The following is a 27361-nucleotide window of genomic DNA, read 5'->3' on the forward strand; positions in this document are numbered from 1 at the left end:
CGATACCCATTGACGAATGATTTTCCTCCTTGAGCAACCTTGTTAAGCTCCTGTCATGCTGTCATGAGCGCAATGATGTTTGCAGTAGTGCTTCTGTCTCTTGAAGGCTGCCATGGCCAGTGAAATGTTGGTTCCATGGTTGAAAGGGCTGCACAATGTGTAGATGCTTCAGACTGAGTGCTGGTGGAATGCTTATCCCATTACAGAATGGCCACATTATTTTTTATTCATTCACGGGATGTGGGCTTCGTTGGCTGGGTCAGCATTTATTGCCCATCCCTAATTGCCCTTGAGAAGGTGGTGGTGAGCTGTCTTCTTGAACCGCTGCAGGCCATGTGGTGTAGGTACACCCACAGTGCTGGTAGGAAGGGAGTTCCAGGATTTTGATCCAGCGACAGTGAAAGAACGATGATATATTTCCAAGTCAGGGTGGTGAGTGGTTTGGAGGGGAACTTGCAGGTGGTGGTGTTTCCATGTGTCTGCTGCCCTTGACCTTCTACATGGTAGTGGCCATGGGTTTGGAAGGTGCTGTCTAAGGAGCCTTGGTGAATTCCTGCAGTGCATCTTGTAGATGATACACACTGCTGCTGCTGTGCGTTGGTGGTAGAGGGAGTGAATGATTGTGGATATGGTGCCAATCAAGCGGGCTGCTTTGTCCTGGATAGTGTCAAGCTTCTTGAGTGTTGTTGGAGCTGTACTCATCCAGGCAAGTGGGGAGTATTCCATCACACTCCTGGCTTGTGCCTTGTAGATGGTGGACAGGCTTTGGGGAGTCAGGAGGTGAGTTACTCCTCGCAGGATTCCTAGCCTCTGACCTGCTTTTGTAGCCACAGTATTTATATGGCTAGTCCAGTTCAGTTTCTGGTCAATGGCAACCCCCAGGATGTAATTGTGGGGGATTCAGTGATGGTGATGCCATTGAACGTCAAGGGGCGATAGTTAGATTCTCTCTTGTTGGAGATGGTCATTGCCTGGCACTTGTGTGGTTTAAATGCTACTTGCCACTTGTCAGCCCAAGCCTGGATATTATCCAGGTCTTGCTGCATTTGGACATGGACTGCTTCAGTATCTGAGGAGTCACAAATGGTGCTGAACATTGTGCAATCATCAGCGAACATCCCCACTTCTGACCTTATGATGGAAGGAAGGTCATTGATGAAGCAGCTGAAGATGGTTGGGCCAAGGGCACTACCCTGAGGAACTCCTGCAGTGATGCCCTGGAGCTGAGATGATTGAACTCCAACAACCACAACCATCTTCCTTTGTGCTTGGTATGACTCCAACCAGTGGAGAGTTTCCCCCTGATTCCCATTGAGTCCAGTTTTGCTAGGGCTCCATGATGCCACACTTGGTCAAATGCTGCCTTGATGTCAAGGGCAGTCACTCTCACCTCACCTCGGGAGCTCAGCTGTTTTGTCCATGTTTGAACCAAGGCTGCAATGAGGTCTGGAGCTGGGTGGCCCTGGCAGAACCCAAACTGAGCATCAGTGAGCAGGTTATTGCTAAGCAAGTGCCGCTTGATAGCACTTTGATGGCCCCTTCCATTACTTTACTGATAATCAAGAGTGGACTGATGGGTAATTGGCCGGGTTGGATTTGTTCTGCTTTTTGTGTACAGGACATACCTGGGCAATTTTCCACATAGCTGGGTAGATGCCAGTGTTGTAGCTGTACTGGAACAGCTTGGCTAGGGGTGCGTCAAGTTCTGGAGCACAAGTCTTCAGTACTTTTGCCGGAATATTTTCAGGGCCCATAGCCTTTGCAGTATCCAGTGCCTTCAGCCGCTTCTTGATATCACATGGTGTGAATCGAATTGGTTGGAGACTGGCATCTGCGATGCTGGGTACATCTGGAAGAGGCTGAGATGGATCACCCTGGTACTTCTGGCTGAACATTGTAGCAAATGTTTCAGCCTTATCTTTTGCACTGCTATGCTGGGCTCCCCCATCATTGAGGATGGGGATATTTGTGGAGCCTCCTCCTCCAGTGAGTTGTTTAATTGTCCACCACCATTCACGACTGGATGTGGCAGGACTGCAGAGCTTAGATCTGATCCATTGGTTGTGGGATCGCTTAGCTCTGTCTAAACACTTGCTGCTTATGGTGTTCTAACTTCACCAGGATGACACCTCATTTTTAGGCATATCTTGTGCTACTCCTGACATGCCCTCCTGCCCTCTTCATTAACCAGGGTTTATCCCCTGGCTTGATGGTCATGTTAGAGTGGGGGATACGCTGGGCCATGAGGCTACAGATTGTGTTCAAGTACAATTCTGCTGTGCTGATGGCCCACAGTGCCTCATGGCTGCCCAGTCTGGAGTTGCTAGATCTGTTCGAAATCTATCCCATTTAGCACAGTGGTGGTGCTGCACAACACGATGGAGGGTATCTTCAATGTGAGGATGGGACTTTGTCTGCACAACGACTGTGCGGTGGTCACACCTATCAATCCTGTCATGGGCAGATGCATCTTCGACAGGTGGGTTGGTGAGGATGAGGTCAAGTATGTTTTTCCCTCACCACCTGCTGCAGACCCAATCTAGCCTGACTGAGTTCTTTAGGACTCAGCTAGCTGGGTCAGTAGTGGCACTGCCAAGCCACTCTTGACGATGGACATTGAAGTCCCCCACCCAGAGTGCATTCTGTGCCCTTACCACCCTCAGTGCTTCTTCCAAGTGGCTTTCAACATGGAGGAGCACTGATTCATCAGCTATGGGGAGGAGTGGGGGAGGTGGTGGCAGTATGTGGTAATCAGCAGCAGGTTTCTTTGCCCATGTTTGACTTGATGCCATGAGACTCCATGGGTTCCGGAATCGATGTTGAGGACTCCCAAGCAACTCCCTCCCGACTGTATACCACTGTGCTGCCACCTCTGCTGGGTCTGTCCTGCTGGTGGGGCAGGACATACTCAGGGATGGTGATGGTGGAGTCTGGGACATTATCTGTAAGGTATGATTCCGTGAGGATGACTATGTCAGGCTGTTGCTTGACTCGTCAGTGAGACAGCTCTCCCAATTTTGGCACTAGCCCCCACCCCCCTCCCCCCTCCCCCACCAGATGTTAATAAGGAGGATTTTGCAGAGTCGACAGGGCTGATTTTGCCATTGTCGTTTCCTGTGCCTAGGTCAATGCCAGATGGTCCATCCGGTTCCATTCCTTTTTTGTGACTTTGTAGCAGTTTGATACAGAGGGCATTTAAGAGTCAATCACATGTACATTTCATTCCAAGAACAATGGCCTCATTCTTGGAAGGCTAAGCACCCTTGGAAGGCTAAGCACCCTTGCCAGACCAGGTAAGGATGGCAGATTTCCTTCCCTAAAGGGCATTAGTGGATTTTCATATGGGATTTTACAACAATCAACAATGGTTTCATGGTCATCATTAATTCCAGATTTTTATTGAATTCAAATTCCACCATTGACCAAGGTGGGATTCGAACCCAGGTCCTCAAAGCATTACCCAGGGTCTCTGGATTACTAGTCCAGTGACAATACCACTTCACCAACATCTCCCCCTAGGGAGGTGCCTAGGGCGCTTAGCCTTCCAAGGGTGCTTAGCCTTCCAAGAATGAGGCCATTGTTCTGCATGAATGTGACTATTCATTCTGAGATTAATGACCTTCATTGAGATGTTGAAGATGACAAAGGAGGCCTTAATGGCTACTCTGCATCGAAGGGACAGGAGAACTGAGTTCGTACCAGTTTATCTTCACCCTGGAGCCTTATCACTATGGGTGTCTTCCGCATCATGCCCATGCAATGACCTCTTCATATGGCACGTCAGGATCCTCGTTTTCTTTGAAATCATTCTGCTCCACATGCTCCTCGTCCAAGGAGACTTATACCTCCTCTATGTCTCTATGTGGCAACTCATTCCCTCTCTGCAGCACTAGGTTGTGTAGGGCAGAGCAAACAACGATGATGTAGGACTACCCCTGTGGAGAGTGCTGGAGAGCCCTGCCTGATTGGTCCAAACATCTGAAACGCATCTTCAAGCTGCCAATGGCCTGCTCTATTCAGGACGTTGTGACAGAATATGACACATTGCATCTCTCCTCAGATGAACTCTGTGGGCAACAAACGAGGGTCATTAGCCACATGTTTTGGGGGAACTCCTTATCACCGAGAAGCCAACCCTGAATGCACTGAGGGTCCTCAAAGACCTGTGGCAACTGAGAATGACTCAAGATGTAAAAGTCATGTGAACTCTCAGGGTACCTCGTACAGACCTGCATAATCTGCTTTAGGTGATCACAGATCGGCTACACGCTTGGAGAGCGGAATCCTTTTCTAATGATAAATCTTACTGGCTGCTGCCAGGGAGATCTTAAGGCCACATTAGTGCAGTCGATGGCGCTCTGCACTTGTGGGAAGCCAGAGATTGCAGCAAATCCCACAGCTCTGGCGGCCTGCTTGCTTCATCCATGGAGAACTACACAAAGTCATGTGCTTTATTGAAAAGGGCATTGGTCACCTTCCCTATGCATTTATGAGTGAATGATTGTGAGATTCCACAGAGTATCCCTGTGGAGCCTTGGAACAATCCACTGGCCTAAAAGTTGAGAGCGGCGGTTACCTTCAGCACGACCAAATTGGATGGCCTCCCAGCCCATGTGAAATGAGATCCTCATGGAGAATGAGATATGAGCTACCACATCCCTAGACAAGCGAAGGCACCTGTGGCATTATGTTTTTCCTTTCTCCATGTATGAGTTGTGTCTTTTGTAGACCCTTAGTCGGGCCTAACGCCGCAGTGGATTTGATCCTTCCTTGTTAGCATCTTCCTTGGTTCTTGTTCCTCAGGGTGAATCGCTTCCTTGAGCTTTGCCAAGCAGTGACGGCCCCTTTGTCTTCTCACTCACATCAAACCTATCAACAAGGCAGCGTTGCCTGCAGCCTGCATTCTGCAATCCTCCTTGCATCTGTGGACAAATAGATTAGATTAATGATTGCACCTTACCCTGGAATACTCTTCGTCCGTCGCCAAGCCAGGAAGCCCTAGGCCTCCCTTCATTCCAGATGTGGCATCCCTGGGCCACCCCTTGCAGCTGAAGAACACCCTGAAGTCTGAGCATCCCCCTCTGACATGACTGCGCGTTCACAAAGAGCCTTTCGCCAGGGTGAATACAGCCATGTACACTTACCGTCAGTCAGGCTGCTGTCAGCCCACCTCCTTTAGGCCGGACACTAGCCTAACCTTGCATTAATTCCATGGCTGCAAGCATTGTTTCCTGTAAGCCACGACCATTCAAACGATAATGTGGAGCCTTGTCTTGAACTTGTTGCTGATGTGCAGTAGCCGTGATGCTAATGATACGTCTCAAACCATTGTTAGGTAGGAATGCAGCAGAATGCAGCTGTTCAGCAGAAACACATTTCAACTCATTTCTTACTGTAGAAATGCTATTTAGAAAAAAATACCTTTACAAATTACTACGGATGAATACTCTTTTGGGTTCTGAATTAATTGTTTGATCCTCCTTTCATTTTACATGCCTCTGTGAGGGGCATGTGGGTAATCAGACCTAATGAAATGTTGCCCCAAGCCTTAATGGAATCTCGCACTAATGTTCTCCATTAGTTAAGGCGCCAAACTCCTTTAATTGGCATTTGACACGTGTCAACAGTTGTCAGCTCAGCCTTGATCTGCATGCTTTAGAACCAATAATCATCAGGGTGCCATTTAATCGGCCCAAAATGTCATTCTTTGACCCCTCCCGCACACTCTCTGACCCCTCCATGGGTGATTTTTTTTTTTCAAACGTCATTTTCAACAACATGGTCTTGGTCATCTTAATTTCTCTGGGAGACCAGCTTCCAACTCCCTCCTCTTACCCTCCAAGCCCCTTGCATCCTCCTCCACCCTCACCGCACCCACATTCCCCTTCCTTTGATCGCTCTCCTGCCTCTCCCTGTTACCCTGGAGCCAATCATTATAGATGTCGATATCCCTGTCCTCCCCCCTCTGAACCATTTATTGTTGATGTCCCCATGCCTTTTGTCAACCTGACCTCGCCACTTCTCAAGGCCACATGCAGTGCGACTTACAGTGACGCTGCAACCCCCATCCCCACCATGAGTCATCCAATACCTCCCCACGACAAATGCTTGATGAACAAAAACTAATTCTAACACTCTGCATGCTCCAAGCCCAAGATGGCAACTGAGTTAGCTGCCAATTGAGGAGCTGATTAATAAACAGAGCTAGGGAGATTTATGCTGAATTCAATAAAATAAATAATGAAACTTTACAGAAATGATGGATGTATAATACATTGACAGATTGGATTTTGTTTGAAAGAATTCAAGTTCCCCAATTATTTGGCATCACAGCAGCTTACAGTTATATAGTGCTTTAAACATAATAAAACATCCCCAGAGGCTTCACAGGATCTTTAGCATAATTTCATTCGAGCTAATGATTTTCTTGATGTACATCGTATGTAATCATTCAAGTCAAAATACCTTGTCTTCAACTCCAAATATGTAAACCACACATTTCAGGAAAATACAATTAACAGATAATTACAGAAACAGTAAAATTAATTCAGAACCCAAAAGAGTATTCGTCAGTAGTAATTTGTAAAAGCATTTTTTTCTAAATAGCATTTCTACAGTAAGAAATGAGTTGAAATGTGTTTCTGCCGAACAGCTGCATTCTGCTGCATTCCTATCTAACAATGGTTTGAGGCATATCATTAGCATCAGTCTGCAAATATAAATATCAGAGGGTTGCATTTGCTTTAGCTGAGGTCCTGTGGCACTGCTCATTGTGAGACCATTCATTCCATCAGTAATGGGAGTCTTCAACCATCTCAATCCTATCCTGTGGAATTCTCTTTCTTCCTCTCTCTCTTTTGCTTCACCCTTAAAAACCTTCACAAAATCCACCTCCTCAATCAAGTTTTTGGTCATCCCTCCTAAATTTGTACCGTTTTCTTATGCCTGTTTGTGAAGGGCCTTTGGGACATCTCTTCACATACACATGAAAGTTTTTAATTGGTTATTAAGTATAGGATAGTTATGTCCAGCTTGTATTGCATATTATTATCATATTGATAATATAGGGAAATTGATTGGTCTGGCAGTATTGGAATTAGCTCTCAAGGTTCAGAGGTACCTTGAGGGGTATCTCAGGGTCTGAAGCACTCCCGGGGTGGGGGAGGTATGACAGAGTCAAGAAAAGTGCAGAGAGGGGTTCTCATCCTCTAGCTGCTTTTCTTACTATGATTCATACAGTTTACTTTGAGACAAAGAACATGTCTGATGAGAAAAGTGTGCCATCACAGGAAGTAAATGACTCCATAACAGGAAGTGCATGCCATGCACCAAATTTTGTATGGTCTGGATCTTGTGGTCAACGGTGAACAAACGGTGTCTGCGGTTCATTACACTTACAAAGAACGGGAGAGAAGGGAATAGCGTATTGTGCTTCAGGTACCCACAGATTAAGGGAAAACTAAAAGATGGAAAGTAATGAACGCAGGAGAGAACTAAGAAATGTGGGGGGAGAAAACCTAAGAGCAGAAGAACAGTTTAGGGTGAGTGACCAAAATAAACATTCTTTATACACAAATTGAATGAATTTCAGGCACAAGTTCAACGTAGGAGATATCACATGGTAGTCAATGCTGAGATGTGGCCGTAAGACAACCAAGACTGGGAACTAAATAAAGTAGGACATAAGGTCTACAGGAAAGATAGGGAAACTGATAAGCTTAGCCTTAGCAATTAAGTACTTCAATGATAGCTGAGGCAAGCAGGCAATGGAGACTTCATGGGTAGATATTAAGAAAAAGAAAAGGATTTAAGGCTGAAGTAGTAGCCCCCCCACCCCCCAATAACAGCTGTAAAATAGCAGAACATATAAATTAGACAAGCATGCATCAAAGACCAAGTGGTTTTAATGAGGGATGTTAACCATCATATAGATTGAGATAAACAGACTAACACATGTCAGAAAGGTAGTGACTTTCTTGAGTGCATCCAGCACAGTTTGCTACAAAAAATATGTCCTAGAAATAACAAGTGGACTTGTTATATTTGATTTAGTAATGAGTAACGAGGCAGATTTAGTTAACAGTCTAATGCCGCAAGAATATTTATCCATGAGTTTCCATAATATGTCCAAGTGTTAATTATAAGCTGTGTTTGTAAAGGAGAAAAAGACAGTTACTAAACTTCTAGATTTAGGTAAGGCTGACTTCAATGGAATGAACCAGACATTATCCAGAGTAAACCGATCAAAACTGTTAGTGGATAAAATGAAGATCAGTGGGAGAGTTGTAAAAAGTAATTGAACATGATATAAAAGCAATTTATATCCTAAGAGGCAAGAGATTTACTTACCAAAAAGAAAAACAGCCATGAATAACTAAAAGAGTGAAAGGGAACATAAAACTAAAAGAAACGTGATACAAAATGAAAAATAAAACTGATCCAGTAAATGGGAGAACTTTAAGATCTCGAAAAACAAAGTTTGAAAAGAAACATGCAAGCAGTAGCATTATCAACACAAATAATATTTACAAATAAATAAGAAGAAAGAATAGTCAGGAACAATTTGGGCCTCTTGAAAACTGGTAACAGTGATATTGTCAATGAAAATAAAAATTGGTAGACATGATGAATAATTACTTTGCATTAGTAATGAGAGTGGATGAAGAGGTCAGCATATCCTGTCTGGATATCCTAATAAAATCAATATTGTATCAGGGACAGGGACTTGCCAAAATTATCATAAATTAATTAACAGTAATAAAGAAAATAATGGCAAATCATTTCCATTCCAGGGATGTCCTAACTATAACCTTTGAAAGTTCTCTCAATCCAGGAACCATTCCTTTAAATTGAACAATTCCACAGGTCAGTCTGTCATTCAAGCAAAGTGAGAGAGGGAAAGCAGGGAATTACAGATCAGTTAACCTAACATCTGTTGTCAGGAAATTCCTGGTGTCTAAAATTAAGGATCAAGTGACTGAACACCTTGAAAAACTTCAGCTGATCAGAGAAAGCCAGCATGGATTTGTAAGGGTCATGCATGACAAACCTGGTTCAATTTTTTGAAGAGGTGACTAAGGTAGTGGACAGGGTAATGTCTATGGATGTTACTTATATGGACTTTCAGAAGACATTTGATAAAGCCTCTCATAAGAGACTGTTAGCTAAAGTTGAAGCTGATGGAATTGAGAGCAAATTATTGACCTGGCTAGGAAATGAGTGAATGACAGGAAAAAGAGTAGGGATAATGGGCAGGTAATCTAATTGGAAAAATGTGACTAATGGTATCCCACAAGAATCTATGTTGAGACTTCAAATTATTCATCGTATTTATTGACAATTTTAGATAATGAGATGGATGATGTCATATCCAAATTTGCCAATGATAGGTGACATTGTAAGCAACGCAGATGAAACCATAAAATTACAGAGATTAAGATTACAGCGGACAGGAAAAACTGTGATAAATGGATTTCAGTGTAAGCAACTGTGTGATCATCCACTTTCCAAATGGTGAAAAGTTAAGTACAGTGGAAAGTCCATAGTTATTTTGTGGTTCAGGTACATAGATCATTGAAATGTCATGAAGAAGTACATAAAGTAATCAAAAAGGCTAAAGGGATGTTGGGCTGTATATATAGAGGAATAGAATACAAGGGGTAGAAATCATGCTAAAGCTATACAAAACCCTGGTTAGAATAAAAGAAAGTTTATAGCACAGAAAGAGGCCACTTGGCCCATTCGTGTCTGTGCCAGCTGAAAAATGAGCCACCCAACCTAATCCCACTTTCCAGCATTTGGTTCGTAGCCCTGCAGGTTATGGTACTTGTGGTGCACATCCAGACATCTACATATGAACATACAAATTGGGAGCAGGAGTAGGCCACTCGGCCCCTCAAACTAGTTCCACCATTCAATAAGGTCATGCCTGATCTAATTGTACCCTCAACCCCACATTCCTGCCTATCTCTGATATCTTTTACTCCCTTGTTAATCAAGAATCTATCTAGCTGTGCCTTAAAAATATTCAAATACTCTGCTTCCACTGCCTTTTGAGGAAGAGAGTTCCAAAGACTCACAATCCTCATCTCTGTCTTAAATGAGTGACCCTCTATTTTTAAACAGTGACCCCTCGTTCCAGATTCTCCCACGAGGAAACATCCTCTCCACATCCACCCTGTCAAGACCCCTCAGGATCTTAAAGGTTTCAATTAAGTCGCCTCTTGCCCTTCTAAATTCCAGTGGATACAAGCGTAACCTGTCTATTCTTTCCTCATAAGACATCCTGTCCATTCCAGGTATTAGTCCAGTAAACCTTCTCTGAACTGCTTCTAATGCATTTACTTCTTTCTTTAAATAAGGAGACCAGTACTGTGCACAATACTTCAGATGTGGTCTCACCAATGCCCTGTACAGCCAAACATCCCTACTTTTGTAATCAATTCCACTCACATAAAATGATAACATTCTATGAGTTTTCCTAATTACCTGCTGTACCTGCATACTAACCTTATGTGATTCATGCACCAGGACACCCAGATCCCTCTGAATCTCAGAGCTCTGCAATCTCTCACCATTTAGATAATAAGCATCTTTTTTATTCTTCCTTTCAAAATGGACAATTTCACATTTGCCCACATTATACTCCATTTGCCAGATCTTTGCCCATTCACTTAACCTATCTCTGTCACTTTGTAGGCTCCTTACGTCCTGTTTACAATTTACTTTCCTACCTATCTTTGTGTTGTCAGCCAATGTGGCCACCATTCCTTCGGTCCCTTCATCCAAGTCACTTATATAAATGTGTTGGGGGTCTCTGCCTCTACCACCATTTCAGGCAGTGAGTTCCAGACCCAGAGCACTGTGAGCAGCACTGGGCATCACACATTTGGAAGGATATATTGGCCTTGGCGGGAGTGCAGCGCAGATTTATCAGAATACCAGATACCAGAATTACAGAAGTTAAATTACAAGGCTGGATTACATAAACTAAGGTTGCATTGCTGGGAATTTAGGAGATTAAGAGATAGTTTGATTGCAGTTTTCAAGCTAACAAGGGGAGCTGACAGAGCACACAGAGAGAAATGTGTTCCCCTGGTCAGGGAGTCTATGACCAGGGAACGTAGCCTGGAAATTAGAGCTGGACCTTTCAGGGATGAAATGAAGAAACAACTTCTACTGGCAAAGAGGGGTAGAACGTTTTCGAATTTCTTCCACGAGTGGTAATCGATGCTTGATCAACTACTCATTTTCAATCTGAGATTGATAGGTTTTTGTTAAACAAATAAATTAGGGGAAATGGGGCAAAGGTGGAACAAAAACAGAAAATGCTGGAAAAGCTCAGCAGGTCTGGCAGCGTCTGTGGAGAGAGAAACAGAGTTAACGTTTCGAGTCCCGATCACTCCTTCAGAGCCTTCTAAATGGAGTTTGGTCACAGATCAGCCATCGCCTTGGTAGATTGCGGGGCAGACCTCAGGGTCTAAATTGGCCTCCTCCTGTTCCTATTCTTGTCCAGAGACATCTGGATGAATTTTACACTGTCAGGCTGTGAGCGGAGGGTCAAAACTCCCAGATGCCCTGTACCGGAGGTGGCGGACCCATATGTGAATATGGCAACCAGTTGGATTGAAGGACAATGACTGAGGCAGGCAGGTGGTCAGTGTTAACACTCAACCAACAATTGCCCTGATCGGAAGGAATCGACGCAAACCCTGAACCCTTGCATTGGAAGCTGCCAGATTTCACACAGCAGCTTCACGCGGGGCTGGGGACCCGAGTTATTACTCAAAGAAAACTTTAGCCCTCCAAATATCTGATCTAATTTGTGCCACTGCAGTGGGTATTAGCGAAAGGAAATTAAACTAAAGATTAAAGCAGGCAAATAGCTTTCATGTCAACTCGGCGAGCTGCCCTCGATAGGCTGTTTGGCTTGCAGCGTTGGTGGAGTTTAAATAAAATAGAATCACACAAACTTTTTTTTTGTAGTTTACGAGCGTTGCAACCAAAATGATTCCTGGATAATTAAAGATATAACTAGAGGCTGATCAGTGCTTTTGATCTGCCCTTTACCTAAAACATTTGAGCTGGAAATAATGAAACCAGGGCAGAGGCATTGATACAGAGAATAAATCCAGAATAAAGATTTTACAAACATCTGTTGCTGCTTCTCTCGGCCCATGATTTCCAAACCACGTTGCTCTTTTACTGTCCCGATCTCTTAGTTTTAGGACAAAGAGCAGGAAATGCTGGAAATGCTCAGCAGGTCTAACAGCATCAGTGGAGAAAGAAACCAGAGTTAACGTTTCGAGTCCTCTTCAGAGCCATTCGAGTCATGCGGACTGGAAATGTTAACTCTTGTTTCTCTCTCCACAGATGCTGTTAGACCCGCTGCCTTTTTCCAGCACTTTCTGTTTTTGTTTCAGTTTTCCAGCACCCGCAGTATTTTGCTTTTATCTTAGTTTTAGGATATTTGCAAAGTTTCTTGTCCTTGTGTTTTGGACATTGTCCGCGCCCTGTCGCTTTCAGAATATGAAATTGAACTCGGTTCATATCTCAACCCCTTATCCAACTTGTTCATTGGCTCTAAGCCAGACATATTAACACCGCACACCCACATAAACTGTGTCTGGGCTGAAGCATCTTTCGAAAGCTGTAATGCATTTCGCTCCCGTTGACCTTGAAAGTGTTCGGACGGCATTGGCATATGTTTGTGTGTATATATATATATATATATATTATCCACAGCTTCTTGATCTAGTTCGTAAAGTGGATCCTTCCCCTCCCCCTCCTCCTCCTCCCCGAATCTCAGGAGATCACTGTGAAACCGTTTTATTCCCCCCCGCCCATTCATTCGTCCAGATAAAGTCAGTTTCCCACTCTCTGCATTAATGATGCCCCAGCAAACGGCCAGAAGTAGGTACCCAGTCAACCAAGACCCAACCTCACGCACACACAGAGCCGCCAGCCTAACATCCGCGGAGATTCTGTTTTGTTAACTGGCTTCACCTTCAACCGGCACTTAATCCGGCAGTGCAAGATTTAAAAAACCATATCGAAATTCAGCTTCACATCAGTAAAACGTAGAATTACCGAGAGGGTAGTCTCAATTTCGGTATGGTGTATATAGGTAGAAACTGCTCCCACCGACCGATAGGTCCTTTACCAAGAGCTCACCAACTTCAAAAAAACCAGGGGACGGGATTTTGTTTTAAATTAAACAGGAATGTCGGATACGATGCCCTGAAAGGACTTTGGAAACAGATTCAGCAATAACTTTCCAAACGGATTTGGACAAATGATTGAAAAGGGGAGAGTTATTGCAGAGCCAAAGGGAAAGGTGAGGGGGGGTTGGGACTGAATAAAACTTGCAAAGGGTCAGCAGAAACACGATGGGCCGAATGGCTTCATTCTATGATACCGTTCCTGCAGTTCGGAGTGTGCACAAGCTAAAAGACTTATTTTTTTTCTCTAGATATTGCCAAAACAGCAGAAGCAGCAGTATTTACCCGCTTACACTTATCTACCGGCGTTTAGTTTAATTCTTCATATAGATCAAAGCCCACACAAGCAGCAATGTTGCCCTCCGGCTGTTTCCCTTTTAAGTTTCCCTATTTGTCAGGAATCACTGAAATTCTCTGTTCCGCGGCTTTGAACGCAAGACGCTGGTTTAGTCACGGAAATACAATTTATGTCTATTATCTTGTACTGCAGATTGCATCAGGGCCCGCTCGTAGTACTGGCTGGGGCTGACTGCTGTAAGGAGGAGAGCATTTGGGTGTAAATACACATTTGCTAAATGAGCGGAGTCTTTGCTTTTCAAAAAGACACACACACCAAAAAAAACAACTAAATTACCACGTTGCATTCTAATAGGCGCAGTTAGCTCTTGTTTTGTGTTGTGGAGATATTATGGTATCACGTTAGACCACCCACACGGAGCCCCGTTACTGGTTGAACACACTGAGTTCAAAGGTTCACGCGAGAATTAACCAATTTAATCAGTTATTACCAGTCTTATAGTCAGATTAACTAGCAGATAGTGAAGGAGTCTCCCCATAGACCTCTGTCTGAATACCTCGGAGTGATTAAAACCCATTTTCCCATTGATCAGCATAGGAACCGCTAGAGAACCAGTTCCTGGGAGGAGTCGTTCCTACCATCCCGGAGTGTGTGCGTGTGTGTGTCACTTTGGCCATTATCTTTGCTCCGTTTGTTAAGGAGCTCCCATAGTTTGGCAATGTTTGATAACTCGCAATATCCTTACAACTGCTTTAATTACGATGGGGATGACTACCCGCCTTGTAGTTCTGACGAAGAGAAGATGTCCAGACCTGCCTACAGGTAAAGCATTTGTATTTAGATGTAATGAGCCTGGCTCCATTGAGAGGGATGGATGGGTGTGTGGGTGGGGGTGTGGGTGGGGGTGGCTGGCAAAGAATAGAGAAAAGTTCATTCGAAGGAATTGCCCGCTTTATGTGTTGTCTTTCCAGTTACATCGCTCTAATTGCAATGGCTATCCAACAGAGCCCAGGAAACAGAGTCACCCTGTCCGGCATCTATGACTTTATCATCACCAAATTCCCTTACTACAGAGCAAACCAGAGAGCCTGGCAGAACTCAATCCGGCATAACCTCTCCCTGAACAGCTGCTTTGTCAAGGTGAGCTCTCCCTTGTTGTCTCGCGTCGAGAAAGTGGTCCTAAAAGTTATTTGAGTGCTGGGGATATTTGGGGAAGGAGGTGGAACCGAAGGGGTTTACCGGACTGGCGGCTGGACCAGATCTGACTTGGTTCCCACTTTCAATTTCAGCGACATGACTTTTCGAGTTCTCTTGTAAACCTGTCCCGATTTGTTCCAATGCATGACGGTGAGATTATCGCCAATCCTGGAAGGTTTCGCTTTAACCCGGAATTCTGAATCTCCCAAACCCACACTTCAACAGCCCAGGATTCCCTTTTGAATCCAACTTCGTTCCCAAATCGGGTCAGTGAGTGGGTTTTGCACAGTCAGATGTATCGTTCCTGACTTTGATTCATGCTGCAGAACCTGGGCTGCATAAACCTTACCCTCAGTTTAAACTAAATTCTTCACAGGGAGAATCCAGGCTGCTCATTTCTGCTGGATAATGAAACTTTCCTTGCATTTCAATGAACCCAGGTTCCAAGGTCAGGAGGCAACGAGAGGGGCAAAGGTAACTTCTGGACCTTCGCTTCAGGTTGCGAGTCGATGTTGGACCTGTTCGAAAACGGGAATTATCGACGAAGGAGGAGGAGGCGGAGTGTGAAAAGGCTCCCAAAGTATCACTCCAACAGAAACGAAGAGCCGCAGTCCCCTGAGCCGGGAGCAGTGGACAATCTGTTACAGAATGCCTCCTACCATGGCGAGAGGGCGGTTGGGCAGCTGCCGTCCGAAACATTCTTTGGGAACGAAACACCCCGCGGACAGCCGCAGGACACCAGCCCCCTGCACAAAGCCGAGTCAGAAATCAAATTCAGCATCGATTACATCCTGTCCGCCCCGGACCCCTCACCTGGGCTTCGACCCCAGCACAACTCACAAAGTAACAAACTGCTGCTCCTAGACCACCAACAAGTCCCCCTACAATTCTGGACAAAGTGAACCCATTTTTTACTAAACAGGTACCATGTCTGCCCGGCTCTGAAGAGTAACCACCCCCAAGTCAAGACGTACATGAACCCTTCGATGTCCAGCATCAGTTGTAATGTGAACCATTATGTGTAAATCTGTTCGGCCGGGGGGGACTTCAAACCCCTTTCTGACTCCAGCGAGCCTTAAAATTCCAATCACTGACCCAGGGCCTGGTTTAAAAAGCACGCAGAAGGCCAACTCCACACTGGACATACCCCACCCCGGCTCAGCGGCGGGTGCTGCCTGATTTTTGTGATGGTGATGAGTTTGTAAACCACCTTTTGTTTTATCGGCTTGAGAGTATTGAGTTAAGGGGGGCGGGTGGGGGAGAGGGGGAGGGATGTGCCCCTTCACATTTACAGCATCCCACTTTGTGATGAGAAGCACCGATGTATGAAGGGAATAAAAGATGAGCACTAAAGGTAGCCTAACCGGGAGCCGGGTTTCAATCTTTTATTGAAATGACAGACAACTCGGGGTCACACTCACTCACCAGTGCACCATTCATGGACACAGCCAACACATTGAAAGTGGCATCCTAGGCAAAGTTAGCTAAAGGTAATTTCAAAGCCTGTAGATATATGTCTGGCTCTGCCTTGATCGTTATCACTGTAAACATCAAATCAAATAATCACGAGGCTACAGAGCACAGTCTAGTCAGCCTGAACCGTCCCAAGCAGCGACCGAGGGAATATTACCTTGTCAAAAACAGAATTACCTGGAAAAACTCAGCAGGTCTGGCAGCATCGGCGGAGAAGAAATCAGTTAACGTTTCGAGCTGCCAGACCTGCTGAGTTTTTCCAGGTAATTCTGTTTTTGTTTTGGATTTCCAGCATCCGCAGTAGCTTTTAGCTTTTTGTTTTTATCTCAATATTACCTTGTCTCTTGGCTAATAAACCCACTTTATATTTACAGGTTACATCAGGTTGTCGCGCCTTTTACAATGGAGCACTCAATCACCGGGTTGTTGTTGTTGTGTGAGGGCTTTTTGTTTTGTGGACGTTTTTTCAAAGTAACCTTTATTTACCTCCAGCTCCATCAGTTGGAGACGTTTAACATGACTGGCATTTAATGAGAGCGACGCTCAGGGTCTGAGTTGAGGGGGGTGACCTTATTTAAATATGCGGAGACTCGTGAGCTCATCCCCAGCACAGTGACATTCTCAATGTAATTAAAATTAAAGACTGTGTCTGCCTTTTTTTTTGGGCAAATCTTTTGATCGATCACTGATATTAACACCAGTAGCGCGTTCCCCCCACCCCCCAAGCGAATGTCTAGGGCCGGCACCCGTTCTGGATCATCAGGTTTCCATTAAGAAAGTTGTTGATGAAATGGCAGTCATGAGGAATTTTACATAAATTAATCCGGCGTTTAAAACAAAAACGCAGCATTAAAACTGAAGGAAAGTGGTTAATTAAAACGCTCTACGGGCTATGGGTAAGAAGCAAGATTTGTATATTGAGAGACTAAATAAAAGTTGTGACACGGGGTGTTTGGAATGATAATTCCTTTTCATCAGCTCTAGGCATCTTAACTAAAATTACCTTTGAAATGTGGAAGTGCAGTGAAGTGCAGCTTTCCTTATTACATTTCTGATCCCCCTGTTAGAATGCGGTTCAACCCAATCCTCTCATTTCAAGGAAAATGGAGAGGTCTCCGGGAAGCTGGGGACTGTTTCTGGCTGGCTCTCTGCTCAGTCACAAATCATCAGAAACGCACCTCCCAGTCTATGGGGAGCCGTCCCGCTTTCAGATGGGAGGGTTGCGGTTGCTACTGGGGCAAAACTGCCTCTGTTTGAAATGTCGGGGTGGGGAATGCCCAGGAGGAGTGAGGGGGTACTTCGCTGTGAACAGGCTCAGTGGGGAAATCCAGCTCGGGAGGGACTTGTGCAGAGTCAAGTCTATTGCCAACTTACCGAGAGCAGCTTTCCTCCGTTAATAGGGCAAAATGCAGCGATGGGCTGCTCAAACTGACCAGAGTACAAACAACAAGTTCCATTTATATAGCGCCTCTAGCCTAGTGCAGCGTCCCCAAGGCGCTTCACGGGACGGCCGGGCGGTGATGGTTAGGCAGCAGAATCTAAGGTTAGAGATGGCACAATGGTGGTGTGAGAAATGGAGAGGTTTCGAACTGGCCAAAACTCTCCCACACCTAAAACTAAAAGCAGAAAGGAGATTTGGGTTATTAGGGGGAGACAGAGTCATTCTCAAAGAAGAGGGAGCTCCTTTTTAAAAAAAAAAGTGTGAAAAGGCATCAGCGTTGTTCATTGAGACATCATGCAGCTGTGCCCGGGTGCTTTATATTAATTTCCACTTTTCCTATGCGAATTGGGGTATTGCTCAGTGTTTGTGCGGTGTATTTGGATCTTGGCAGTGCAACCCGCTGGCTAACAACCCACAGACACGCATTACACCATCAGCATCAAACCCCCGATTGCTTATAAATTAATTTTTAATCCAGTCCCAGTCAGTTCCTGCACCTCCTTCGGAAATACGCCACTGAAAGGAAATATTCCACGCACTCCACATTTCCGGGCTCGTTTGGGGTCTGCTTTTTGGAGATGTGTCACTGGCGCTTGTACAGGTCGAAGTAGAAATGCCGTTTAGATGATACTCAAAAGTTTCTGGAGCCTATCGGTTTGACCTGCATTTAGCCATTAGTCGATTCTGGCATTTCCTTGGCTTGTGGAAGGCATGATTTGTCGAGTTTTAGGAGCTACTTTTTGACCATTGAGATCTCACCTAAAGCCTCCATAATTATGTTGAATTACGTCGAGTCACTAGTAGACTAGTTTGTGCTGGTGTTTGTAATCCACGTGAGACCCTAATCTAAAATAAACTTGCATTTATATATCACCGTGCACAGCCATAGAATGGCCCAAGCTGCTTCACAGCCAATGAAGTACTTATGAAGTTTAGTCACCGTTGTAATGTCGGGAATGCTGCAGCCAATTTACACACAGCAAGCTCCCACGAGCAGCAATGTGATAACGATCAGATCATCTGGTTTTGTGATGTTGGTTGAGGAATAAATATTGGCCAGGACAATATAACTTATCTACTCTTCAAAATTGTACCATTGGATCTGTTACATGCATCTGAGAGGGCAGTTCAGGGTCTCAACTTAATGTCTCATCCAAAAGTCTGCAGCCCCAATAGTGCAGCACTCCCTCAGTACTGCATTAGAGTGTAAGCCTGGACTGGATGCTCTGGCCTGGGGTGGGATTTTCCACACCCGAAGAATGCTTCCAACTGAGCAACAGCTCAGCCTTGCTCCATGTCTTTCTATTCCCTTTTCTCTCATGTATGCGTCTAGATTCCTTTTGAAAACTTCTAAGCTTCCAAGACAAAGCAGCCACTTGATTGGCACCCAATCCACCACCTTACATACTCACCTCCCCTCCCCCCCTCCACCACCACCACCAACTCACCAAGGCTCCTTCGATAGCACCTCCCAAACCCACAACCCCTAGCACCTTGGAGGACAAGGGCAGCAGACACATGGGAACACCACCCGCCTGGAAGTTCCCCTCCAAGTCACTCACCATCCTGATTTGGAAATCTATCACTGTCCCTTCACTGTTGCTGGGTTAAAATCTTGAACACCCTTCCTAGCAGCACTGTGGGTGTACGTACACCACATGGACTGTGATAGTTCAAGAGGCAGCTCAGCACCACCTTCTCAAGGGCAAATAGGGATGGGCAATAAATGCTGGCCCAGCCAGTGATACCCACATCCCGTGAATGAATAAATGTTTAAAAAGCTATTTACCTCAACCACTTCCTGTGGAAGTGAGTTCTACATTCCAACCACACTCTGTGTAAAGACAATTCTCCTTATTGCTCTGTTGGAGTTATTAATAACTATCTTGTATTTATGGTCCCAAGTTTTAGATTCACCCACAAGTGGGAACATTCTCCCCACATCTATCCTGTCCCACTCATTAATAATTTTAAGGATCTTCACCTAAAATCTTCTGTGTTCTAAAGAAAAAAAGCCCTAAGCCCTGTTCAATTTTTTCTGATTGTTGTAAACTTTCAATCTGGTACCATCCTTGTAGATTTTTTGTAATTGGGAACTTACAGCGATCTAACCTCAGCTTGTTGTAAATGAGTCTCCCTTGATCTGACAGGTGAATGACAGTTATGGAATGAACTGTATCCTGGAAATGCAAGCCTGAAAACTGCATGCGCTCACAGATACTAGCCTTGACATTACTTTTCAAAATCGGAGACAACTGTTTAAAGTTGTTTTTAGGAAAGGGATAGCTATAGAATTTCACAACAATATCCATTTCTAAGATATTTGACATCTGGCTCTAAACTGCTTGTAGCCTCTCTGCAGAATATTTGGGGGGAAAGCAAACAGTCTCACTGCGGGTGTGGTTGGCTGTACATGAATTCTACATCCTGCACACTGAAGAAACAAATTGGGTCATTTGTTGACACTCATTGGCAGTAAAGTGCTTTGGGACATTCTGAGGTCAGGAAAGGTGCTATGTAAGTTCAAGACTTTCTTATTGTGAATGCTCAGATCTCTGACTAGAGGATTAGCAATTAAAATAGCATCATACAGAACAAAAGGAGGCCACTCAGCTCGTCATGCCTGTACTAGCTCTTTGCCATAGGTAGCCTATTAGACTCACTTTCCTGCTCTTTCCCTATAGTCCTGAATTTTTTTCCTTTCCAAGTATTTATTTAATTCCTCTTTGAAAGTTACTATTGAATCTGTTTCCACCATCCTTTCAGGCAGTGCATTCCAAATCACAACATTATTTTGAGTGAGAAAAATTCCTTATTCTCCCACCACCCCTCATTCTTTTGCCATAAAATTGAATAAATTGGACTAAAATCAACAGATATTTGGATTTTTATTTATATTTCCTTCTTATTTCATTTCCGCTGCAGTTTATTCTGTTGAAATGAATCAAGAGACCTCACATTGAATATTAAGGTGGTAGGTTTAATTACCTCCTAAGTATTCGAGAATATTTTGTTGTCAGGGTGCATTGAGAAATTTTAAATGGCAGTGTCTTTAACATTTTATTGCCTGTAGCCTATACTTAAAGGTCAACAGTGGCTCGGTGGGAAACTCTCTCACAGCTATGTCATAAGGTTACAGGTTCAAGCCCAATTCTACAGATTTGAGTACAAAATCCAGGCTGATGTGCCAGTGCGGTAGTGAGGGTGTGCTGCATTGTAAGCGATACTCTTTTTTGGATGAGATATGAAACTCAGCTTCCATCCACCCTTCCAGGTGAATGTAAAAGATTCAATGTCACTAAAGAACAGCACAGGAATTCTGCCAGTAGTCTGACTGATATTTGGCCCTGTACCAACATCACTAAACCATTATGACCTGGTCATTTACCTCACTGCTGTTTGTAAGAGCTTGCTGTGTGTAAATTGGCTGCTGGGTTTCCTACATATTAACATGTCAAAACTATCTCATTGACCGCGAAGTGCTTTGTGACATCCTGAGGGCTTGAATGGTGTAGAAAGGCCAATTTGTTCTTCCTTAAAATTTTCCAAGTCTGGTTTTACACTAAACGTTGCATCAAGGTGTGCAGCACAATCTCTACAGGAACAATAACGGTGCAAAATGCAATGCCACGGTAAGGATTGGAAAGGAGTCTAAACTAAGATGGTATGTTTTGAACAACTCTATAAGTCATATGAATTAACATCCGCATCACAAGTTAACAGGCCTTGTTATTATATATGTATTTCATTAAAAACTTCAATGAGGTCCTGACATGACTAAGTATCTGATATATGACTGGTAGACATGTAAAATGAATGAAATTGTTCACCAAAAGGAAGCAGACCCATATAATATAATTTCAAAATCCGTTGTCAATCAATGTGATATGTGTTGAAGAGATCAAATTGCCACATGATTAGCTCTATATATCCTTGGTTTATAGCTCTTTCATAGGAGCATACAGGTCCAGAAAACATACCATTTTTAGCCTTCCAGTCTACGCTCACTGTTGCTTACTTCTAACCAAACTTCAGCTCAAGATTACTGAAGTACAGATGCCAGTAACCTTCCTGGGAAGTTAGTTCTGAACATTCATTGTGCTCTGTGTGAAATCTGTTCTGGCCAATCATTCTCTTCCCTTTTCAGCTCCAAGCCAAGTTGCTCCCTTATCGCTCTCAGATCAATGTATCTCAGGCTTCAACTTCTCAATAACCTTTAGAAGCGGGATGGCTCAGTAGGGCCACCTCTCCCCTTCCTTAATCTGATTTTCTCTCCTTTAGGTAAAATACATTCAAGGGAGATTTCATAGAATGAAGATCCAATTCTTTCCAATGAACAGTTAGCTAATCTCATCAAGGTTTCCTCCGTTCTCCCTATTTATAAAATATTTGTATTTACATGTATAAAAAGCATAATTTTTTTGAATTTTGCTGCAGTATTGTAGAGGGGGGCCTCTTTATTCAATTAAGAACTTGTATCCTAAAGAATATATTTTGCTCATCTTTATGACTAGCGATCGTGGGAGAATGCAACTTTCATCCCAGAAGAAAGTATTTATATCCATGTGGAAACAATTCCATTTCTCTTTAGTGTGTTTTCCTATAACAATGTTTACTAGGAACAAATATACAAAAGAGAACTCTGGGGAATAATTGGACAGGAAATATCTGAAAATGTATTGGAAACCCTTGTGTCACTTGAGCTGAAATAGCCTGACCATACAGTAACAAGAAATACTCGGAAACATTCACAGCAATTAAATAGGGAGTATCACTCTAAAAATAAGGACTGCACCATTGGGATTTAATTTTTCTTGAGAAAATGGTCAGAATACCACAACAGAAAATGGGGATAGGATTCCAGTCTGAAGTTTGAGAGGCGTGAAAACTCTCCTAATGTTGACTGAAAGCCTAGCTACACCCAACTCTGAGCATCATTATTGAATGCTCAATATTCATAGTGACCGATCAGAGGGCACAGTGATCTCATTGTTGTGGTACAGAGCAGCATCTAAGAGAGTGAGTGCAATTCCCATCATCGCAAGTTGTACAATTGAATTCTAGTAATAACTCTGTCATCAAATGATAAATAGGTGGATGGTCTTAGCTTCTGCCAATATGCACTGTAGATCTCTGGATCTAATTAAGTAGATTAAAACCCTACAAAAAGGGACAGAATGTGCAGGTCGGTGTCCATTTTGCCTGGTACAGAATGCATATTCCGCCCTTTGTAGGGTTTTAATCTACTTAACTAGATCCAGAGACCTACAGTGCATATTGGCAGAAGCTAAGACCATCCACCTATTTATCATTTGATGACAGAGTTATTACTAGAATTCAAGTGTACAAAGCGGACACTGACCTGTGTGGAGATCTCAGTGGATTGTGACAACTGTTAACACCTTGATGGGCTTCTGCACCTGTCAGGCATCGGGCCCACCCCAACAGAAAATGGAATGAAGCTCAAATTATTTGACATCATTTTACAAATGGTCAGAAAACTTGTTTTCAGAAAGTACAGCCCATTACAGGAATCAAGTGTATATGATTCTCAACCATAATTCTTAAAAGCACCATTTACAGTATCTAGGAGGGGCATCTTGGGTTAACTCAAGTTAAGAACAGAAGAACATGAGGAATATGAAATAGGAAAAGACTGCCTGGTCCATTAAGACGCTTCATTGTAAAAGGTCATGTACAAATTGCCTGTCATGCACTCTCCCCGATATATTCAATCTCCTACAGGAGGCATACAACCACAACTAAAACGCTCAAGAGGAGAACCCTCTTTGAAAATTTTTCCTTCAGGATAACTGAGTGAAAATCTCCAGCATCTCTAATATTACAACTAATTGAATTCTCAACATGAACACTTTGCTATTGGCTCTGCCTCATTGACAAATGGGCATGAAAAGAATGTGCACCAGGCCAGTACAAGTCAACATGTACAGAAAGCACTCTTTCAAGCACAATGTGCTGATTGGCCTCTTTCTGTGCTGTAAGATTCTATAAAGTGATATGGCAATGCCCTAAGAATGGAAGTGAAGATTATTAAATATAAATTGTTGAAGGTAATCATCCTTGTTAATGGTTCATCCTCTGGTTAATTTATTACAGCTAGGAGGAAATTGGCAGCAAAAGGAAAAACTTGCATTTCTATCGTGCTTTTCACAACTTCCTGATGTCCCAAAGTGCTTCACAGCCTTTGAAGCATTTTTAAAATGTAATCACTGTGGGACTGTAGGAAACACAGAAGCTAAGTTAGCGCAGCAAGCTCCCACAGACAAAAATGAGATAAATGACCAAATAGTCTCTTTCAGATGTTGATTGAGGGATAAATAATGGCCCAGGACACCAGAGATAATACCCCTGCCCTTCTTCAAATCATTCTATGGGATCTTTTATATCCACCTGAAACAGCATAGGGAGCCTCATTTTAACATCTCATCCAAAATGCAACATTCCTGACAGTGCAGCACTCCCTCAAGGTAGGTCAGCTTAGATTATGTGCTCAAATCTCTAGAGTGGGACTTGAACACATGACTTCCATCCTCAGTAGCTAGAGTATTACCCACTGATTGAGCCAAGTGGACAGTGAAATGCCCAATATTTCACTCATGGCTTTACCTAATAGATAATTGGAGGGCAGCCACTGGATCTTTCATAGTAATCCCATTAACCAAGGCTTCCAGTGGAGCCATTTAGAAAGGACTGATGTGCAAAGCACGGGAGTTAGGGCCTTATTCAACAAAGGCTAGCATCAACATTAAATACAAAAACAGAATTACCTGGAAAAACTCAGCAGGTCTGGCAGCATCGGCGGAGAAGAAAAGAGTTGACGTTTTGAGTCCTCTTGACCCTTCAGCAGAACTGAGTATAGTTAGGAGAGGGGTGAAATATAAGCTGGTTTAAGGTGGGGAGGTGGGGGGGGGGGGTGGTGGTGGGGGAGAAGTTGGGGGGGTGGGTGGTTATAGGGACAAGCAAGCGGTGATAGGAGCAGATAATCAAAAGATGTCACAGACAAAAGGAACAAAGAGGTGTTGAAGGTGGTGATATTATCTAAGAAAATGTGCTAATATTAGCTTATATTTCACCCCTCTCCTAACTATACTCAGTTCTGCTGAAGGGTCATGAGGACTCGAAACGTCAACTCTTGTCTTCTCCGCCGATGCTGCCAGACCTGCTGAGTTTTTCCAGGTAATTCTGTTTTTGTTTTGGATTTCCAGCATCCGCAGTAGTTTTTTGTTTTTATCAACATTAAGTATTAGTCAGATACATCAAATTAGCCCACAGGATTTTAGGGTCATATTACTTCACCTTATGGTACCGGCAAATGACATTTAATTGAGATGTTTGTTATTGGGCTGAAATAACATTCTTGTTAGCCACAGGAGACAGGAATCACACTCTGTAAAACTTGGCTCCTTACTCTTTTGGGGGTTCTGACAACAGTGATTGAAAGGAAACACAATAGCTTGCACATACACATCTTACACGTTGAAAGGAACTTGGCACACTTAGACCCATCCATATGTGGGCTCATCATGGTTCACCAGAGAGAAGGAATTATAGCACACGTTCATCATAGGACATCAAAGGCCTTTGAGCTTCCTCTGTAGCACATTGGTTAATGAGCTCACATTAATTCCTTTGAGAGGTATTGAGTCACTGGCCTGTCTAAAATAAATAAGTCAAGGACTACATTGAAATACCACATAAAGGATTTTCGCATGATAATGTTATTCCACAGAGGAAATTAAAGCCAACCTTCCCAACCCCCTCAGCCCACACCAGACTGAGAGGTTCCAGAACCATAAAAGAATTGGAAGAGCTGCATTTATAAAGCAGCTTAACCCTTTCTCTCAGCACCATTGGAAGGCACTTTATACGCTGTCATCTGTGGCTTACTGGGTAGGACATGGGTTCAAATCCCACTCTTGAGCACAAAATCAAGACTGACACGCTCTCAGTGCAGTACCAAGGGAGTGCTGTACTGTCAGAGGTGCTATCTTTCAGATGAGATGTTAAACTAAGGCCCTGTGTGTTCTCTCAGATTGACCTAAAAGATTCCATTCTGTAGTATTGTCCAGCATGAATCCCACTCTAAAATGCGTGTTTGCTGCATACTAATCTGGCCATAATTAAGGCAGGTTACAATCCCTGATAAAACATATACCACAGAGATAAAAGCAAAAAACTGCGGATGCTGGAAATCCAAAACAAAAACAAAAATACCTGGAAAAACTCAGCAGGTCTGGCAGCATCTGCGGATAGGAACACAGTTAACGTTTCGAGTCCGAATGATCCTTCGACAGAACTAAAAAATAGAAGAGATGTGAAATATAATCTGGTTTAAGGGGGAGTGGGACAAGAAGAGCTGGATAGAGGGCCAGTGATAGGTGGAGATTACCAAAAGATGTCACAGACAAAAGGCCAAAGAGGTGTTGAAGGTGGTGATATTATCTAAAGGAATGTGCTAATTAAGGGTGGAAAGCAGGACGAGCAAGGTACAGATAGCCCTAGTGGGGGTGGAGTGGGGTGAAGGGATCGAAATAGGCTAAAAGGTAGAGATAAAACAATGGATGGAAATACATTTAAAAATAATGGAAGTAGGTGGGAAAAGAAAAATCTATATAAATTATTGGAAAAAACAAAAAGGAGGGGGAAAATTGAAAAGGGGATGGGGATGGAGGAGAGAGTTCATGATCTAAAGTTGTTGAATTCAATATTCAGTCCGGAAGGCTGTAAAGTGCCTAGTCGGAAGATGAGGTGCTGTTCCTCCAGCTTGCGTTGAGCTTCACTGGAACAATGCAGCAAGCCAAGGACGGACATGTGGGCATGAGAGCAGGGTGGAGTGTTGAAATGGCAAGCGACAGGGAGGTCTGGGTAATACTTGCGGACAGACTGAAGGTGTTCTGCAAAGCGGTCACCCAGTCTGCGTTTGGTCTCTCCAATGTAGAGGAAACCGCATTGGGAGCAACGAATGCAGTAGACTAAGTTGAGGGAAGTGCAAGTGAAATGCTGCTTTACTTGAAAGGAGCGTTTGTGCCCTTGGATGATGAGGAGAGAGGAAGTAAGGGGGCAGGTGTTGCACCTTCTGCGGTTGCATGGGAAGATGCCGTGGGAGGGGGTTGAGGTGTAGGGGGTGATGGAGGAGTGGACCAGGGTGTCCCAGAGGGAACGATCCCTGCGGAATGCCGCCAGGGGGGTAAAGGGAAGATGTGTTTGGTGGTGGCATCATGCTGGAGCTGGCAGAAGTGGCGGAGGATGATCCTTTGAATGCGGAGGCTGGTGGGGTGATAAGTGAGGACAAGGGGGACCCTATCATGGTTCTGGGAGGGAGAGGAAGGTGTGAGGGCGGATGCGCGGGAGATGAGCCGGACACGGTTGAGGGCCTTGTCAACCACCGTGGGTGGAAAACCTCGGTTAAGGAAGATGGAAGACATGTCAGAGGAACTGTTTTTGAAAGTGGCATCATCAGAACAGATGCGACAGAGGCGAAGGAACTGAGAGAATGGGATGGAGGCCTTACAGGAAGTGGGGTGTGAGGAGCTGTAGTCAAGGTAGCTCTGGGAGTCGGTAGGCTTGTAATGGATGTTGGTGGACAGTGTATCACCAGAAATTGAGACAGAGGTCAAGGAAGGGAAGAGAAGTGTCACGTGAAAATGATGGAGGGGTGGAAATTGGAAGCAAAATTAATAAATTTTTCCAGATCCAGACAAGAGCATGAAG

The 27361-nt window shown here is 44.0% G+C and overlaps 1 protein-coding gene across 1 annotated transcript; it reads left to right on the top strand.

The window, feature by feature from the left end:
• Positions 1–14046: 14046 nt before the first annotated feature.
• foxl3 (forkhead box L3) lies at positions 14047–15937 on the top strand. Its single transcript, XM_078559301.1, has 3 exons — positions 14047–14340; positions 14490–14658; positions 15156–15937. The coding sequence occupies exons 1-3, from the start codon at positions 14237–14239 to the stop codon at positions 15615–15617; spliced, it is 735 nt and encodes a 244-aa protein (XP_078415427.1). The 5' UTR covers positions 14047–14236; the 3' UTR covers positions 15618–15937.
• Positions 15938–27361: the final 11424 nt, after the last annotated feature.

Source organism: Cetorhinus maximus, chromosome 15, assembly GCF_964194155.1.
Source record: "Cetorhinus maximus chromosome 15, sCetMax3.hap1.1, whole genome shotgun sequence".
NCBI lineage: Eukaryota > Metazoa > Chordata > Chondrichthyes > Lamniformes > Cetorhinidae > Cetorhinus > Cetorhinus maximus.